Genomic DNA, 18094 nt, shown 5'->3' on the forward strand with positions numbered 1-18094 from the left:
GTCTAGAAATTTAGATTGTCTCAGCAGCTGAATGAGCACCATTTAATGGAAGGTCATATCACTTTAGCACTGTTCCTGTTTTTTCTCTTTAATTATGCTTACTGCTATCTCAATAATTAAATTATTCTTTAAGAAATGTGAAGTAATTTAACATCTTGAATGCGAAGCCGACAACGCTGCTTATTAAAAGAGATGGCAGAAATCGTAAATTGCTATTCAAACAGAAAATACTGTGAATAAATCCATTATTTTTAAGCACTCAATCAAGTAGTCAAGCAGTATATACATCCAACCTACCTCATGTGAACTTTTATATGTGTAATCTTCAGTTGAGTGTCAAAGTATGAACTATGGAAGAAAATCATGCCATTATCTGGATGAGGCATGGTCTGAGACTACATGATAATCGCCCATTCATATCAGCCATTAGTCATAATTATAAGATTGCTTTTCTTTATGTTTTTGATAAAACGTTCAAAAGTAAGTAATATAAAAAACATTTTTAATTTTAGTCTATATTCTAAGGTTAATTTGAACCACAAATCTATAGGGAAAGCTGTATGCCTAGTTGACAACTTAATTTAGGTAGCCTGTTATTTAGTGGGTGGTGCCACAATTTTCTATTTGGTTAATTAAAGCATATGAAAATAAGTACATGACATATACTGCAATCTCAAGCTCAGTTTGTAAATACTGTGATTTTACTGACTTGTTGAGTGATGTTAAATATAGAACACAAAAATAGGCTACTGACATGATATTGAATGAAATATCAATCTACATCAGTAAATGCACTGGTTATACCAACTCAAATCATGACTTTATTGACAGTGCCAAAATTTTGCTTTCAGTTAAACAAAGACAATGAAAATACTGACACAACCAGGGCTCAGAATTAGTCCATAAAATCCCTTTTTTGAATGAAGTCCCCTTTTGAATTGACAGTCCCTTAGCTCCCCCAAAACTCTGTAAAATTACCTATTTGGGAGCTTGGTATTTTGAAAATTGAAGCATGATAGCCTATATTTGAGACCCTCTTTAGATATTATAGCTTTTCCACACATCTGGTTTTACTGAGCTCTTGGTCATGCCATTGCAGTTTAGGAAGAAGCAAAAAAAAAGTAGGAATTTTGCTTGTGGCAAAATTGTCTATTAACTGTTTTAAGCATAGGCAGCTAAGAACAGCACCAAATTGGCCTATATGGTAGGTGGGATAAATGGGTCACATTATTATTATTTTTTATTGAAACCAATCTTTGTTCAAAAAGAAAATGACAGAGTACTGCAAAGAGAAAAAAAAAGAAGCAGAATATCACTATACAGCTATGATAAGGTAACCATAGTTCAAGAAGTTGACTCCAAGCAGGTCTTGAAATCTTGTGGTTGTGTTTCTCTGTAAGATTACCAACAGCTATAGTAGATCTGTCATGTGAAGACTGTTGGTGAGTTTTGAATTGCATGTCCAAATTGGATATCTCAGTAGATATTTTGAAAAACAGAAAAAAGTAGAGTAGATTTTCAATTTATCAATAATTATAAGAATCTTTCAGAAGGGTGCAATGTAGAGGATGTTGGGGAAAGCAACAGTGTTACACAGCATTGTGAAATAACAGCAATAGAAATGAAGCTTAGCAGAGACTGGAAGTATTGGCAGCCAATATGCAGCATTTGATGACTTCTATTAGGAGATGATGATTATAAGAAATGATATTTCTAGTGGGAATAAAGATAAATGATTTGATCAGACTGGTAGATCTTTAAATTTCCAGGTACACTTTCATAAGGAAGTAGGCATTTCCAGTTAAAAAGCACAACATCAGACTTTGCAGTGTTAATTTCAAGAACAGATTTTAAATATTCTGGTTTCAGTTTTTGGAAATTTTCAGAAATTTTGTTCAAAGTTTGACTAATGTTAAAAATGTCATCAGTATAAGTGACTAAGGAGATGCTGAGGCCAGAGAGAGCTCAAGACATCTCACACTGGTCCTGAACTTTGAGGACATAATTATTGGTTATGTCCTCAATCAAAATTGCATCTTGCCTGGCTCTCTTAACTGGTATAATTCTATCCAGGGGGCTTGCCATTTCATTTTGGATGTATTTTAAGATGGATGTATTGCTTTGCATACATATCCCTTTCTTATCTAATTATAGCTGGATTTACTCCTCTTTTAACAGTCCTTAAAGCATAAGGGGGTGGATCACAGAGTCAAAGTCATGACAAACATCATGACTTGCCAAGGCAAATGAATTACCTGTACAAGAAGCATCAAGCAGAGCATTAGCAGTAACTGCAAGGGTATCTACACATCCAATACTGTGTTGAAAGCCAAATTGATTTGGAGGCATGTAATATTTTTCTTCAAGATAAACTTTTCAGACATATCATTATGGTTATGAGTCAGCAAATAAGCATATATTAATTGCCTTAATTTGCACTTTGGAGTGAATTAGTTATGAGAACTGTGATGCTCCATAGTTGATGATGCCAACAGATCTGGTTGTTGTGTTAAAGTCAAGTGAATAACCATCAAGACTAGAAAGTCCTGGAGAGATGCAATTTAAGACCACTTGGTAGTAGTGATCATATGGCAGGTGTAGTTCAAGAACCATTCTCTAGCAATTTATAGTTGGCACCATCACGCAACAGCAACTTTGGATTGAGTGTGTGAGATGGTTGGGTATCACAGGCTGCATCATCCTCCAAGCTGCCTCTCTATTGTCATCCAAGAGTGTTATGGTATTGAGGGGTGGGAGGGGTTCTCCCACTGGAATCTCCATGGTTTGGCCTCCTATTCTTTATCAACTAATCTATTAAATATATTATCAACTTTAACAGCAAGAAAATAATCCCAGGATTCTACAAGCAGCAAGCTTAAATTGGAATTAACATAAGTTGCAAGACTGCCCAACAGTCTACTGCCATCTCTATTTTGCTTTGCAGGAGATGGATAGCAAGTGAATTTATCTCTACTATCCCACAGACTAAGGCTCTTGTAAAATGCTCTTGTAAGCAAATCACATCATGTTTTGGCATGAGCTTATCAAGGACTGAAGACTTTTGGACATGCCCACTGTTAATGTTCAAATTTAAGCACCTCATATTGACACTATGACTAACTGTTGGCACTTTGACCATGTAAATTAAGCTGAATATTGGCTAGACAGTTATTTGGACATTTCACAGTGTAACAGGTGTGGCCAATAGCCTTGCATAACATACTAGCTGTGTTCTTGTTTGAATGGTTAGATACAGGGCCATATCAACCACAAATAGCACCTGATTGGCAATTCATTTCTATGTGACCTACCTTGTAACACTTAAAGCATCAACAGGGAAGGAATAGAAATTCCTGAAGAGGTAGATGTTCATAACCAGTGTGCACTGATTCTTTTGGGAAAAATTCATGTTCTTTTGGGAAATAACTGCACTTCAAAGGTGTTAGAAGTGCCACACTGGTTTATCTTTGTGCTTTTTAGGATTAGTTTCTGAAAGTCAGAAAAGTCTAAGGATTTGGGGACTGGCTTAACAACAGCTGTGAAGACTGGTTCTTTTGAAGAAGCACTTATATATGGCTGAGATGATGGTGCTGTTTAAGGCTAGAGAGTAGCATTGGCCTATAGGGTGGTTGGTATGGATTGGTCATAATTGTGGTAACATTCAAGGATAGATGATTTTTAGGCTTTTACACTTTGAGACAGCATGCTTAGTTGGACAAGTACAAGAGACATGTTACAATCCAGTTCAATCTGCTGCAGTCATGATTGTATAGAACAGTGGATGTAAAACTCCTGAGATGTTTTGTGACAAAGATGCAGCATACAAAGCAGAAATCATTTGGGTGCTCAAGTTTTTGCAAGCTTGTATATCTGGATCTTTGTGTGACAGAATTGATGATGTCTTTGAAGCCATGTTCCTTGGTAAGCTACCTCCTCAGATGTTAGTGAGTGCAGAGGAAGCTATGTATTTGATAACTGATGCAGGCCACCCTCACTGTAAACAGAGTCTTACAAAGGATATAGGTGAAGCTTGCTTTGCTCTTGAGCACAATGAAACTTTGATAGATACTTTGACAATGAATATTTAACATATACTGCTATAAATAGATCAATGCCATTTTTTACAAAAATTGATAAGCCTAAATGGATTTTAGCTGCAGAGCAGGTTATTGGCAACCTGTTTGCCACATAGGCAACCAAAAAAATTCAATTGACCATGCATTATGGCTGAAATAATTCTAGGAGCCTTAGAAAAGAAAGGCACAAGTAGAGATGTGCTCATGTTTTAAAGCTACGATGATGCAAGCAATATGTATGGTATTTGACAGGGTGTCAAGGAACACATATGAGCCGAACTGCAAAAATAAGTATGATAAATTTGATACATGGCTCATAAGAGAATTTCATTGTGAAACACAATTGAAGCAACACCTCAATAGTCTAAAAATATTTGAAGTCTTAGAGAAACAGTATGTCATCTTTACAGGTCAAATGGAACAAACCATTGCTTACAAACAATAAGTTGAGACTGCTGAATTGACAATAAAGCTTAATAATCTGTCAATGACAAGGTGGACATCCAAGTGAGAGAGTTTGATGGCATTGTGGACCAGCTTCAACACTAACTGTTGAAGTTCTCAAAGAGCTAATAGAGCAGAACAAGGACAAGATAATAAAATTAAAAGTCCAGCTTCTGCACTTCCATATTACCTGCTTTTTTTTTATTCTGATACTATGTTTACCCAAGCCCTGTTTAAGACAATGATTCTTTCTGAAAAGCGTTAGACTGAAAAACTTGATTTGGTGATTGCAAACACAAAACTCAGGGCAATGCACAACATCTTGTATGCTTGTGTCTGAGATCAGACAGGGAAATTGAGGCATCAAAAGTAGCAGTAGAAAAATGTTGGCTCACTGGCCAAAGACAAGTTCCAACTTAAACAACATCCTAGGCATCCATCTGCTTGTTATTCAGAGGCAATTTTGGAATAGAATATAATTGAAATATTTTTCTCACAGCTTGGTTGCCAAATTTGAATTTTTGTCACAAATAGCACTAGTGCATATACATCACAATGAAAAGTTTTGTCATTACTTATGTTCATGTCAGGTGAATTGGACCTTCACATCAAACATGAAACATTGTACAAAATAAATAAATAATTTGAGTCAAAACCTAGTTAAAATTTTTTTTTAGAAAATAAGAAATTTATGACTAGTTTTCCTGGCTATTTTACAATTCAACAAAACTTTTGCAATATCTTTCATGTTTTGCAGGGATGGGTGTCAATCTGAGGACTTTACATGGGATGGTCCATTGCAGGTGGGAAGGTAGGGTTCAGGGATGATGGAACATAACTGGGGAACTGACAGGGTCTTGGTATCAAAACAGAGGCACAGGAGATTCCTTCTTGCAGCCAACATGGTGAGTTTGAACTTACCTAGTGGATAATGAATAATGATGTGATATGACATTTACGATTCTAATTGTTTGTTTATGGAAATTTTCAATCTTGTGAATATGCTCTGAAGAAATACCAAAATGTTACACTGGACAAGCATTATATTTTTAAGCTCACTTTTTCTGAAGATGGTATATCACGTAGTTTGACATCTATAAGGTCATGGAAATTATTTAACAAACTTTTCCCATCTTGGAAACTTGACTTACCCTGTTTCAGTCATTTTCTTGTCCCCCCAGAATGGCAAATGTTACCTCCAAGTGTTTCACTAGAGTTAATACCCTTGTAGAAGACAAATTACCTGCCAATCCAAACCAGGGCACTTTTTTATGAGAAAATGACCTCTTTGTATCCTATCCATATTTACACTGATGGCTCAGTTAAAGGCAGCAAATGCTGCTCTGCATCTGTTATCCCAAGTTATAAACCAGACTTCTTGATAATACTTCCATCCTCACTGCAGAGCTATTGGCAATAAAAAAGGCTTTAAAGGTCATCAATATTAATCCACCAGCTTCCAAAGGAGTACTATTGCTCTCAGACTCCAAAGGCGCCCTTCAGCTTATTGATAATATCCATTGGAGTTTCATGGATACAGACCTGAGGACAACTAGAGATCAACTAATCAGTCTACAAAATAGCATTATTGAAGTCAAATCCCAGCACCTCCAATGTGGTGGCAGACCAGCTAGCTAGTAGCTCCTTGTATAATCGAATTAACTCTAATTTAAAGGCCCAGACCTTCAGAGACATACTCAGAAGAAGAGTTCGTTCAAAAACCAAAATGCCCATTCCATCCTTATTTCCATTAAGGGCAGATAACATTCTTTATTATAGAATCAAAAGCAACTCTTTGATCCTGAGAAAAGAGGAGTTTACTTGGCGTAAACGAGCCAATCCGTATTGCAATTCTATTCCAGAATCCTTAAACTGCTTTTTTTTAAATGTCAATGCATTCAGCAGGAAGTAATCAACATTAGGGGAATCTTCAGTGAGACAAACCTCCACCCTGACATCAATGTGTTGCTGGTCTCAGGTGCCTACCAGCTAATACTGAAAGACATCTATACATAAGTATTTTTGTTTTCCTAAGACATAACAATATCTGCGAGTAGATCACATAGATGGTAGCAAGACATGCCTGACCCATCATCACCTGCAAATTAAAAATCGTCATGCAGCCAAAAGGAGACCAAAGTGGACTCCAGAACGCTTGGCATTCAAAGAAGAAGATATGGAACCTTCCCTTCACCATTTATGATTCTAAGTGTTTGTTTTTGGACATTTTCAATCTAATAAGTATGCTCTGAAAACAGACCAAATGCCACACTGGACAAGCATACTCTAGTATTGGCTGGGTATTAGAACAATAAGTTGGGAAATATCCTTAGAGGGACAGGACAATTTGATACCCTAGAGCTGAACTGCTAAATGACTGGAAATAGTTCTATGCTAAGGAACTCAGTGGCATCCTCAGAGCCCTAGTGAATGGGTTGGGCAATGTAGTTCATGATAACTCCTCTTTTCTGGAGCCAGCATACTGAAGTCTTCTAGGCGAAATGGGCATCACCTGTGAAAGTCTTTCCATTAGATGCTCCTGAAGAAAGCCCTAGGTCCAAAGCCAGAACTTAGGTCCAAAGCTATGAAGTCATTGACTGCACCATGTTTGAGACCCTATTCTGTAAAATTGATGCAGCTAAATCAATATTACCACTCTCAGGTCAGTTTACCAGTGGATTGTGACAGCATCATCAACGTTGACCATGGTGAAAGAAGTTTCAGCAAAAAGAAACTGTCTATTATGACTTTTTCAATAAACTTGTCATGATATGTAGTGAAACTGTCAAACTAAGACATTTGACTTTTGTTTTTGTAATGACTTTGCTAGTAATGACCTTGCTTGCAGGCATACATGTTAACTGGGATGATTAGTAAGTTAAAGAGTTGAGCTTCAATTGCATTGATAGTTACTTATATCTGAAGAGGGACAGCATCCTCTTCAAGCTTGAGGTTCCCAGGGCAAGTCTTTGTTTTATGTCATCAGAACAATTGTTGTCCAATGATTGTAGACTCCCTAATTACGTGAACTTGGTTACTAATTCGACTTCTTTATTACTTACCATAATATGAATGGGGGATGGGTTTGTGTCTTCTATTATGCATGCAACTTCTGTCTTCTTTGGGTTTATTTGAATGCTGGAGCTATTTGATGCATTCTTGCTTCAGAGGCGCCATTTGGGCATAATCTTGGGGTGGACATGAATTCCAGCTGTACCCTCCCCCCAATTCACTTCGTGTCACGTAAGAAAAATGCGGGTTTTAGCAACACATAGATCAAACATTCCAAGTAAAAACGCATTTTCAGCACCCGTGTGTTGCTTGGAAATGTACTGTAACCAAAGGTGGAACTCAGCCACATTGACTTCTAAGATTAATTATAACAACGTAGAATACAATCAACGAGGGTAAGTGATTAAACTGAAAGTGGAAAATTCAACCAGACTACAGGCTGGCATTCCTCAGTGAGAAACTTTCGTATTTAAGTAAACAATGCGTCAGTGAAAGTAATCTTCATTGCTAGTGCTGGGGATTGTAACCAAAATCTCGGTTTTCCTTCTGCAGAAATCTTCCAGATGAAATATATTTACAAAAAGGAAAAACATAATAAGATAAAAAAATATTACAACACTGAAGGTAACAAGGGGAACCACCGAGGTTTCATTTTTTGCAAAATTATCAACAAGCTGGTCGTAGTCCAAATGTTTTACTAAGTCCTTCTCTGCAAATATCAAAAGAAGGTTACTAAGACGATCATCTCCTGTTGTAGACGGCAGGTAGTTTTTCACTATTTCTAGGCTAGAAAAAACGCTCATTGATCGCTGTTGTCACATGAAGTGTGGCAGCAATACGAAGTACTTTAATTACTTCTGAGTAAGCCACTGGTAATGCCTGAAGATGTTCGACAATGTCTAGGAAGTTTTCCAGCTTTTTCTCCTCATCGAGCAAGAAACGCTTGGCAATACCAGCTTGAGATTCAAGAAGAATGTCGTCGATATCCAGCTCGCCATAAAGAGCAGAGAAATACTTGAGCAGCTCTGTGTCTATAAACTTGGTTGAGCTTGGATCCAAGGCTTCGAGTGTACTCAGCAATGGCAAGTTATCTGTGAACCTTCTGTCAAATTCGGCTAGTAGACAGTCAAAAGTTTCGAAGTATTCTCGCTTCATTTCATCCGCCAAAGTAGTAGTCCGACTTCCAGATTCGATGAAATTCTTTCCTAGCGTCAAAGTTGTTACAAATTGTTTCAGATGCTTGGTTATCTTTTGAGTTCTTCGAGGTCATCCTTTCTGACCAACAGAGGAGGGTCTAGTCGCGGGTTCATTCACAGCAGGTACTTCGATTTCGAGTTCTGTTGCAAACTCTTTAGCCTTCTCGAAAAGCGATACGAATGAAGCATCTGAACGCAGGTCGGTGAGTTCGCTTCTTGTGGCCTGAGTCAGGGTGTGCGATCGAGAAATAACCAAGTCGACGGCCTGGAGATGCTGAGACAGCGAGTTCGTCACTCGCATAATTGCTTCTATGTAGTGCAATCGGAAGATAACAAGGAACAGTTCCATCTTCTTCTGGAGCCCAGCTGCCTTTGCCCGTGCTTCGCCGTCAGCTCCCTCGCTTAAAGTAGACAGTACAGCTAAAATGTATTCATATCGGAGTCTAACTTTCGATATAGATCGATACCAGTAAGACCATCGTGTGGCTGCATTTCTTTCCAGCTCCAGAACTTGCAGTTCGGCAGCTTTCTGGACCTCAACAAACAACTGATGCCGAGTGTTGCTGTTGGAAATGAAAGTGTATAGAGTCTGGACCAGTGAGAAAAGAGAACCAACAGTGCCGACAGATTCAACGCAGCTCGCAATGACCAAATTTAGCTTATGTGCATAGCAATGAATGTAGAATGCCTGTGGCGATTTCGCTCTCAAACGAGCTTGAACACCGGAGAATGGTCCGCTCATTACGCTTGCTCCGTCGTAGCACTGCACGACACAGTAGTTCCAATCGAGTCCATTTCTTGTCACTGTGTCATGAATGAAATTTCCTAGACTTTCAGCATCTAGGCTCTTCATGTGATAGCATCCGATCGGCCTTTCTTTTACTTTTCCTTCGTAGAAGTACCTAAGAAGAATGGCGAGCTGCTCTTTCTTCAAGTTGTCCTCCGTTTCGTCGACCAGAATTCTTTTTAATTCTTTTTAATTCTTGCACTATCCTGCGCTGAAGCCTGGAATCGATCACCGAAATAAGATCGTTCTGGTATTCATGGGATATGTAGTGACCGTACCATCTCTGTAGCTTGTTGAAGAGCGTAGGAGAGTACTCAGCGAGAAGATTGCACGTCTCGACGAAATTTCCCTTGTTTGTCGAGGATTCTGTTTCGTCGTGCCACCTAAAGGCAGTGCCGAGTCGCCCCAATAGAGCCGTTACTTTTAATAAGGCTTTTACGTGCTCTCTGTTCTCCTTGATTTCATTGTCTCTGTCTGTCATTAAAACAGACGCGATTAGTTGCAACTCCTTGGTTTGTATGGCTTTGAACTTCGTCCATGAAACTGCACTGTCTTTGTGGTGGTCACTTCTAGTGTGCTTTTTGAGGAAGTTAGAGATGTCTTTCCATCTTCTCACGCCGACGTCTATGAAAAGTCTAGACCTGTACCTCTGCCCGGGAAGAGTAGATGTGCCGCCAAAGTGTCTGCAGTAGAAGTAGTAAACAGAATCATCCTGGACGGAGTACTCCAGCCACGGGTGCTTTCCATAATATGAAGCATTGAATAACCGTTTCAGCTTGCCGTTTGCCGTCACTTGCGCAGGGTATTTTACTAGTTTTGGTTGGGATGGTGGATCGAGAGAGGAAAAAGAAATGTCCATAGGGCCGCTGGACCGGCGATGCTCTTCATCTTGAGGCGTATGTCGCCGAAACTGAGGCTCCGACAGACCTGCGACAGGCGTAGTAGTTCCTCGGGGTGTCTTGATTCCTGCTTGCTCGATCTGAGGGACCGTCAGTTTATTCGAAAAAGACGAAAGGCCAGTGTGGTTTGTTCAGATGCTGAATTACACACCTGAAAGAAAGTATACACATTAGTTTGACTCTTAACCAGTGTAACACCCCTACTAGTTTAGCCTAATCTTTTTAAAATCCATTTTTGTGGATTTGTTGTAGCTTCTATAGTTATCTTTCGTTGGTTACTAGCAAATAAAGGAAATGCCACAGTCTTTCGAATAGAAAATGACTAATATTTTTATATATCTTTACCATATGTGCCTGGTATAGGTAAAAACTTAAACAAAGTTCCGTAAATAAAACATTGATGCTTCCAATCAATTAGACAATTTAGCAGTTTTCTGAATTCTTGGAAGGATCAGACTCGTGGGAATTTAGGGAGTAACATCTCTAAATCGAAAATTTTTACATTGGCCAAACCCACCAACAGTTTGTGAAACAGTTTATTAGCATCGTAATTCAATCAATAATTCAACTCAATCAATCAATTCAACAAAATTCAACAACAATTACAATGGTACAACCACGGGGTTAACTCAAGTAAAATAAACGCCGTGAACCAGAGATTTTTTTTTTTTTTTACACGTGTTCATACAGAACTTCTGCTAAGACTATCCGAAAAATTCGACAATAGGTGAGACACAATTTTTATCAGCCGGGGGAACGACAAGTTCGGACCCAGTCTGTGCATTTCCATCATCCTCAAAGAAGCCATTATTTTCAGCGATGGCAATTACAATGGTACAACCACGGGGTTAATTCAAGTGAAATTAACGCAGTAAATCAAAGAAAAGTTTTTCTTTACACGCGTTCATACAGAACTTCAGCTAGGACTATCCAAAAATAAAAACCAAAAAGTGAGACACAATTTTCAACAGCCGGGGAAATGGCAAGTTCGGACCCATTCTGCATTTCCATCACCCTCAAAGAAGCAAATATTTTCAGTGATGACAATTACAATGGTACAACCACGGTGTTAACTCAAGTAAAATTAACGCAGTAAACCAAAGAAAAGTTTTTTTTTTTTTTTTACACGCGTTCATACAGAATTGCAGCTAGAACTCTCCAAAAAATTCACCAATAGTTGAGACACAATTTCTGGTTTCCCCCTCCAGCTCCCCCCATTGTCACCGGATCTGGTCGGGATTTAAAATGAGAGCTCTAAAGCAAAAGATCCTTCTAAAGATCAAATTTCATTAAGATCTGATCACCTTTTCGTAAGTTACAAATACCTCATTTTTCTAATTTTTCGAATTAATCCCCACCCAACTCCACCACAGAGAGCAGATCCGGTTATTTCCGTCAAATATCTTGGACTTGTGCTTATTCTTCCCACCAAGTTACATTCTGATCTTTCCGCTTTAAGCGTTTTCCAAGATGTCTGCCCCCCCCCAATGACACTGGATCCGGTCGGGATTTAAAATAAGAGATCTGAGTTACGAGGTCTTTCTAAATATGAAATTTCATTAAGATCAAATCACTCCTTCATAAGTTAAAAATACTTCATTTTTTCTAATTTTTTGCCCTTCCCCGCCTACTCCCTAAAGAGAGCGGATACGTTCTGGTTATGTCAATCACGTATCTAGGACTTGTGCTTATTTTTCCCATCAAGTTTCATCCCAATCCCTCCACTCTAAGAGTTTTCCAAGATTTTAGGTGTCCCCCCAACTTCCCCCAATGTCACCGGAGCCGATCGGGATTTAAAATAAGAGCTCTACTACTACTACTAATAACTCACTGTAGCACCAAGCCGCCTGAGGCCAACACAGCTACGCACGCTCCTCCTCCAACCTAATCTATTTAAAGCCTCCCTCTTTACACCCTCCCAGGAAGTTCCCATTTCTTTTAAATCTTTATTTATGACATCCTCCCAACCCAGACAAGGACGACCTGCTTTCCTTCCAAACATCAAATTTCATTAAGATCCGATCACCCGTTCGTAAGTTAAAAATGCCTCATTTTTTCTAATTTTTTCGGTGACGGTTTCTGTTTCTTAATCCATCTTCTCAGAGAAGACTGATTTTCTGCCTCTTCTCCTTCTTCAAGGCTGCCAATTTCCGCTTTTGAGTTCCTGACAAACTCATGATAGCAAAAAAATAAGATATTGAATCAAAAAGATCACAAACGACGAGGACAGAAACAGAATAAGAGCAGACTCGAGTAATTGAAAACGGTAGCTTATATTCAATAAAACAAGGAAACAAACATTGAAACATTTGCCAGGGACTGACCTACTTTGATCTGTCTACTTAGAGGAATTCCTGCAAATATTCAAAATCTATAATATTAACATAATTATCTAGGATATGGTCATTTGACAGAACTTGAGAACTTAATTATGTATCTAACGTACTTTCAAAGTTTACAATGGTTAATAGCAAATAGCGTAATTATTATGGGCGACAAAGGGCCCTTTGTGGTGGAATCTTGGGCCCCCTGCCCTCCCCCCCCCCAAATGGTGCCTCTGTCTTGCTGGAGCTATTTGATTCAAGTTCAGTGGCTTGGGCCTATTGGCTGGACTTTGTTGTAAATATTGTAAATATAGCTGTTGTAAATATTTACCAATGTGCTGGTCTTATGAATCATGTAACAGTTGGTTTTATTCATTTCTTTCTAGGTCCAATTATATCTTATCACCAAGCAGGATTTTTACTTGAATCTCTAGAAGATCTAGATAAACAGTTAAATGCGCATGGTAGCAGATTGTATGTGGCAGAGGGATGTCCTCTAGAGCTGCTCAAATTCCTGAAAAAGGACTCTGGATTAAAGCATCTTTTTTTTGAACAAGTGAGCATACTTTTTTGGCTATGCTGTATTCTGTTTTCAAGCTTCTTTACCCTCAGCTTTTGGAAATTTATGTGTGCATAAATTTAATATATTTTGTAAAATACTCATTCACAACTTTTATAAATTACCTAGCCTATCTTTGATGGGTACAAAATAGCATCAAGCTCGTAGCTACTTGTAAACAATTATTTCATTTCTCAGATCTGAATGCTTGTGGATGGTATTTAAATTTATATCTTATTGTTTTATTTTTCTTCTTTGAGTATTGGCTACCATGTTCTCTAAGTGCTTTTTCCTTTGTAATTGGTTTATTTTTCCTGTTTGTAACTTTGTTTTTATTTAGGCCAATCTTATGTAACCAACTACTTTTTTTTTAATGCAACTAAATTTTTGTCTTCTTTGTTATGGTGCAAAATATCTCAATCTATTTTTTCAATGAAATGCCTTTTTGTCTTTGGTTCAATTGCATAATTTGCCACTTTTTGACTACCTTCGAAATTTGTCAGAATTCGTGTCTGCACGTGTTACAGCATAAAAATCGTTTAATAGAGGTAGCATAGATAATAGATTGAATAGATCAAGAGAGACTTTAAGAGATATTGTCGGTTTTATTGGATTCTTGGGATATTTTGTACTTATGTTTTCCTATTATTTTGTGAAATTAGACACATTCTTCAAAACTATGGGACTAAAATCTGCCAATCAAAAAGTTGTTGAAGAAAAAGTGACGAAGCAATATGATAATGTAAGGACTATTTTCAGGATTGTGAACCTATTTGGTGGAAACGGGATGGGCTGGTAAAAAACCTATGCTGTGACCTTAATATTCCATGGTCAGAAGATGTTGGACACACTCTGTGGGATCCTGATCAAATCATTGAAGCTATGGGAGGATCCCCCCCTCTCACCTATAACATGTTGCTAGTAAGTAAAGTATTAGGCTTCCTTGAATATACAGAAGCTGGTAAAAATTACGCACATATGTATTGTGCATATATTTATTATATTTAAATATTTGACTAGTGTCAATTTAGTTTCTTGGTTTGTCGCCCGTTTTCCATTGACTTTGCTGTATTTTTTCATAGCAGGTTTTTTCACTGAATTTTAGTTCCAGGACCAAATCCAGGATCAAATTACAATGGGAAGAGGTTTTGTTATATCTTACAAGAATCATAGTTATAGATTTAAACGGGCTTCATAAACGTTGTAAATAAATAAAGCACTATTAAAGTAAACTTTTTTTTGTAAAAAATCCAATTTGGTTAAAAATGGTTTGGGGGCTGTACTTCCCTCCCCCCAGGAGCGTCATGAGAGGGAGGGGGGCAAGAGGGACAGTTGCTCCCCAATAATTGAAAACTGTAATTTATTAAGTAGCTTTAAAACTGTTACCCGTTTTAAGTGTCAAATTTGCTCTTTACTTTGTGCAGATAATTTTTTTAATTAATCCATGCTTGTTTTCAACATAAGGAAAACCAGAAAAATAGAGGTTCATTGCACTTCATAATATGTTGCACATTAATATTTTTCAAAATTTGAAACCTTATCATCAAGTAAAAATGCGATCCTATGTTCACTTGTTACTTCTTGTTTCGCCACATTTGCTCAGATCAATTTTTCCCCTGACATTTAAGATACTTTTACTTCTTGTTTTAAAAATTTCATAAGTGGAAATGAGTACACCTTCTACATATGCAAATAGGACAGAAATGGATTCATTGAAGAATAAGAACAAAATAAGACTTAGTGCTTTTTATAATGACATATGTATTATAACTAGTTTGGTCAAATCGGTTTTAGTTTGGTCGTGGAATTTGGTAGAGGGGGGTCTACTCCAGGAATAATTTAACTGTTTTTAATTTCAATTTCCAATATTAAATTAAAATTCTGGTTCTCTTATTTGTCATTGAAATGCCTAATAAGCGCTGATAACGTCCTATTCATTGCATTTTGGATTCAAATACTAACCCAAAATCTAGGGCTGCCACTATGTACAATACTATACTGACTTCACACTATTTTCGTTTTTCTAAGTATTTCTTATAACCAGCTCCAAAAAAGGATTGACATAAATGCGCTAAAAATTATGAATGGACTTAGTCGCATCCCACACAACGTCAGCGTTATTTGTGGGACTTTATCTCTACAAAAGCATGCCATGGGAAGTGTGTGCTGAGAATAGAATAAAGTAACAAAATATGTATATTTTTCTCACAATTTAGAAATTTGGGTGTGCACATATAAGTGGTATCGATTCATTCTCTTTTTTTTGCTATCAGTTTTATCATGCAGCACTAGGAGACTGAGCTTTGTTTTCAAAGGGAATTATAGATATAAAAACGATGTTCAAGGTAACCGCCTTCTGGAATGTATACCCCCCCCCCAGACCTTGATTTAAACGAAGAAAAACTTTTGCGTTGTTTTTATAGAATTCGTTTTTTAGACAAAGATACAAAGGGGATGGTGAGTTTCAAATTCTAGAGTTTATTTTCCCTTCCAAATGGCATCCCTGGCAATGTTTGCATTTATTTGAAGTTTCTGCTGCAATGATGCCTAGAATTTTTCAGATTTTTTGGATATTCTTGTCAAAGAATGCCCAATGAACAAGTTAATAATTCCAACTTTAACTTTTTTGGATACTATCAAATTTGGAACACGATCGCTATTTAAATGTGGTAATATGTCACTAAATAATGCTACACAATCTGTGGTAATACTCTGACTCATCCTGTATCTTTACCTATACAGCGCTATTGCGCTACCTATGATTTTTGTTTCGGCTTCATGTGGCCCGCTGATATCAATACTATTTATTAATATAAATTGGCGATTTCACAAACAAGACAATTTAAAAGAAAATCATAAATAACATTTCAAGAAATCACGTATAATACAACATACTACAGTTTAGTATGTGCTGCAGCTTTATTGGTGAATTTGACTGAAAAAGATGAGTATAAACGGCATTTACCTTCACCCCCCCAAAGCTTGTTTACGCTGTACAACTGTTGTCTGCAGAAGCTCGTTGCTGACAATTTTAGTAAAAGCCAAGCACCAGCACTTATATTTGTGGCTGATTAATGTGTTTTTATTGTTTAATTTGTATTTTGTAATATCTTTAAATTCACCAAGAAACGTGTTTGTTAAATAGTTACTTTTTTCACTACCGCTTGATTAGCATCTACTTCAATAGCAGCCCCTCTTGCCCTCAATAAAAATACTCTAGCTATGCCCCTGTCCCCTCTACATTTCTTTTCGACTCGTAAAAACGTAATAAAAATGAATATTAACGAATTTTTATGTTTTTAAACAATTTTTATTATCCCCCCCTCCTGAACAAAAATCCTGGATGCACCCCCGGGTATTGTTGATTGTTTTACATTTTGGACACAAATTACGGTTTTCATGTACGATCGTTTGTCTGTCCCTAATATTTTCTTAATGGAGTGGATAATATTATCAATCTGAAAAGGCATATTCCCCCCAGTGTCCACCATAGTGTGCAAAAATGTAAATGTTACTTCCCTATGGTAACTGTTGACATTGTTAAATGGAACATGTGTCTCAAGTGACAGGCACTCACAGAGAAAACATTTTCTGTTTTCTGAGGGGATTTGACAATTAACCAAAAGCACGTGATTTATATACGAAAAGTAATTTGTTCATGAATACGCAAAAACCCTCATGGATGATTTAGATAATGACTCAACGTTGAAGTAATAGTTTTAATAGATGAGGAATGACATTTATTTTCAGCATGGAAATTAAAAAAATAGCTGCTATACGCAAATGCACGCAATTCTGGCTTTGACAGATAGGGGTTTTGTAGGACTTTTCCCAGCGAAGAGGTATGTTTGGACTCGTTTTAGAATATTCTTATGACAGATTTCTCCTTTTTTCCCGTGTGTAGACGTATTTACGGCTACGCTACAAAAATTCATGCCTAAAAGCGTGACTACACAATGCAGATGGAATTGGGCTCTATCATTTAATAGTCTTAGGTTATATTTCCAAAATGACGTGGCATTAGTGATTTAAGAATAAGTTTTCTTTATTATTGGGCAAGTATCGATTTTGTAAAGGGTGCTTAAAATGTTAATACTGATTTTAATCATGTTCCCATGAGGTTTAGTGTTCCCTCATAAATGTAGTTATATATTTCTTTTTGTTTCATAATCAGCAAACCATCGAGTGTATGGGGGAGCCACCAAAGCCTGCACCAAATCCTGATTGGTCAAACGTGAAATTTTGGCACATTCCGTCTCCGATTGGCACATCTAGCTTTCGTATATTTGAAAATGTACCGTCTTGTAGTGATCTCCAACTTCCATACGACCAATGTTTCCTGCCCACTCGAAGAATAATTGGCGGTGAAAAGCGAGCCCTTCGTCTTCTGAAAACTCGAATAAAACACGAAATGGATGCATTCTCTTCAGGATACTTTCAGCCTAATCAATCTAGACCAAACCTGCTTGGTCCAGCAATGAGTTTGAGTGCGGCCTTGGCTCTTGGAGTGATCTCAGTTAGAAAGTAAGTTATCCTTAATTTATAGACTTAGTATTTGATTTATCTTAATATCATGGCTAGTTTCAAAAGCTATTTTAATTTAACGGTAAAAACTATCAGTATTTTTTAAAAGAAGTATCGATGAAAGTACAGCAGATCCCCGGTAATCTGACAAACGTTTTGTAGGGTAGTGTCGAACTGTTGAATTTGTCAGGCTTCTTGTCATACCCATTCATTTTTGGTTTTATTTTCTTATTCTGGCATGGAAGCCATGTGTGAAACATGTTGGTCATATAC

At 37.4% G+C, this 18094-nt stretch overlaps 1 protein-coding gene across 1 annotated transcript in view; it reads left to right on the forward strand.

Moving 5' to 3' along the window:
• Nucleotides 1–202: 202 nt before the first annotated feature.
• Nucleotides 203–18094, forward strand: part of LOC136025130 (cryptochrome-1-like) — a gene marked incomplete at its 3' end in the record, with an annotated part of 32242 nt that continues 14350 nt past the window's right edge. The window contains 4 exon segments of the mRNA XM_065700876.1: nucleotides 203–480; nucleotides 13125–13294; nucleotides 14057–14218; nucleotides 17472–17821. Of these exon segments, the coding sequence (XP_065556948.1) occupies nucleotides 351–480; nucleotides 13125–13294; nucleotides 14057–14218; nucleotides 17472–17821 (812 nt within the window).

Source organism: Artemia franciscana, chromosome 3 (assembly GCF_032884065.1).
Source record: "Artemia franciscana chromosome 3, ASM3288406v1, whole genome shotgun sequence".
NCBI classification, from domain to species: domain Eukaryota; kingdom Metazoa; phylum Arthropoda; class Branchiopoda; order Anostraca; family Artemiidae; genus Artemia; species Artemia franciscana.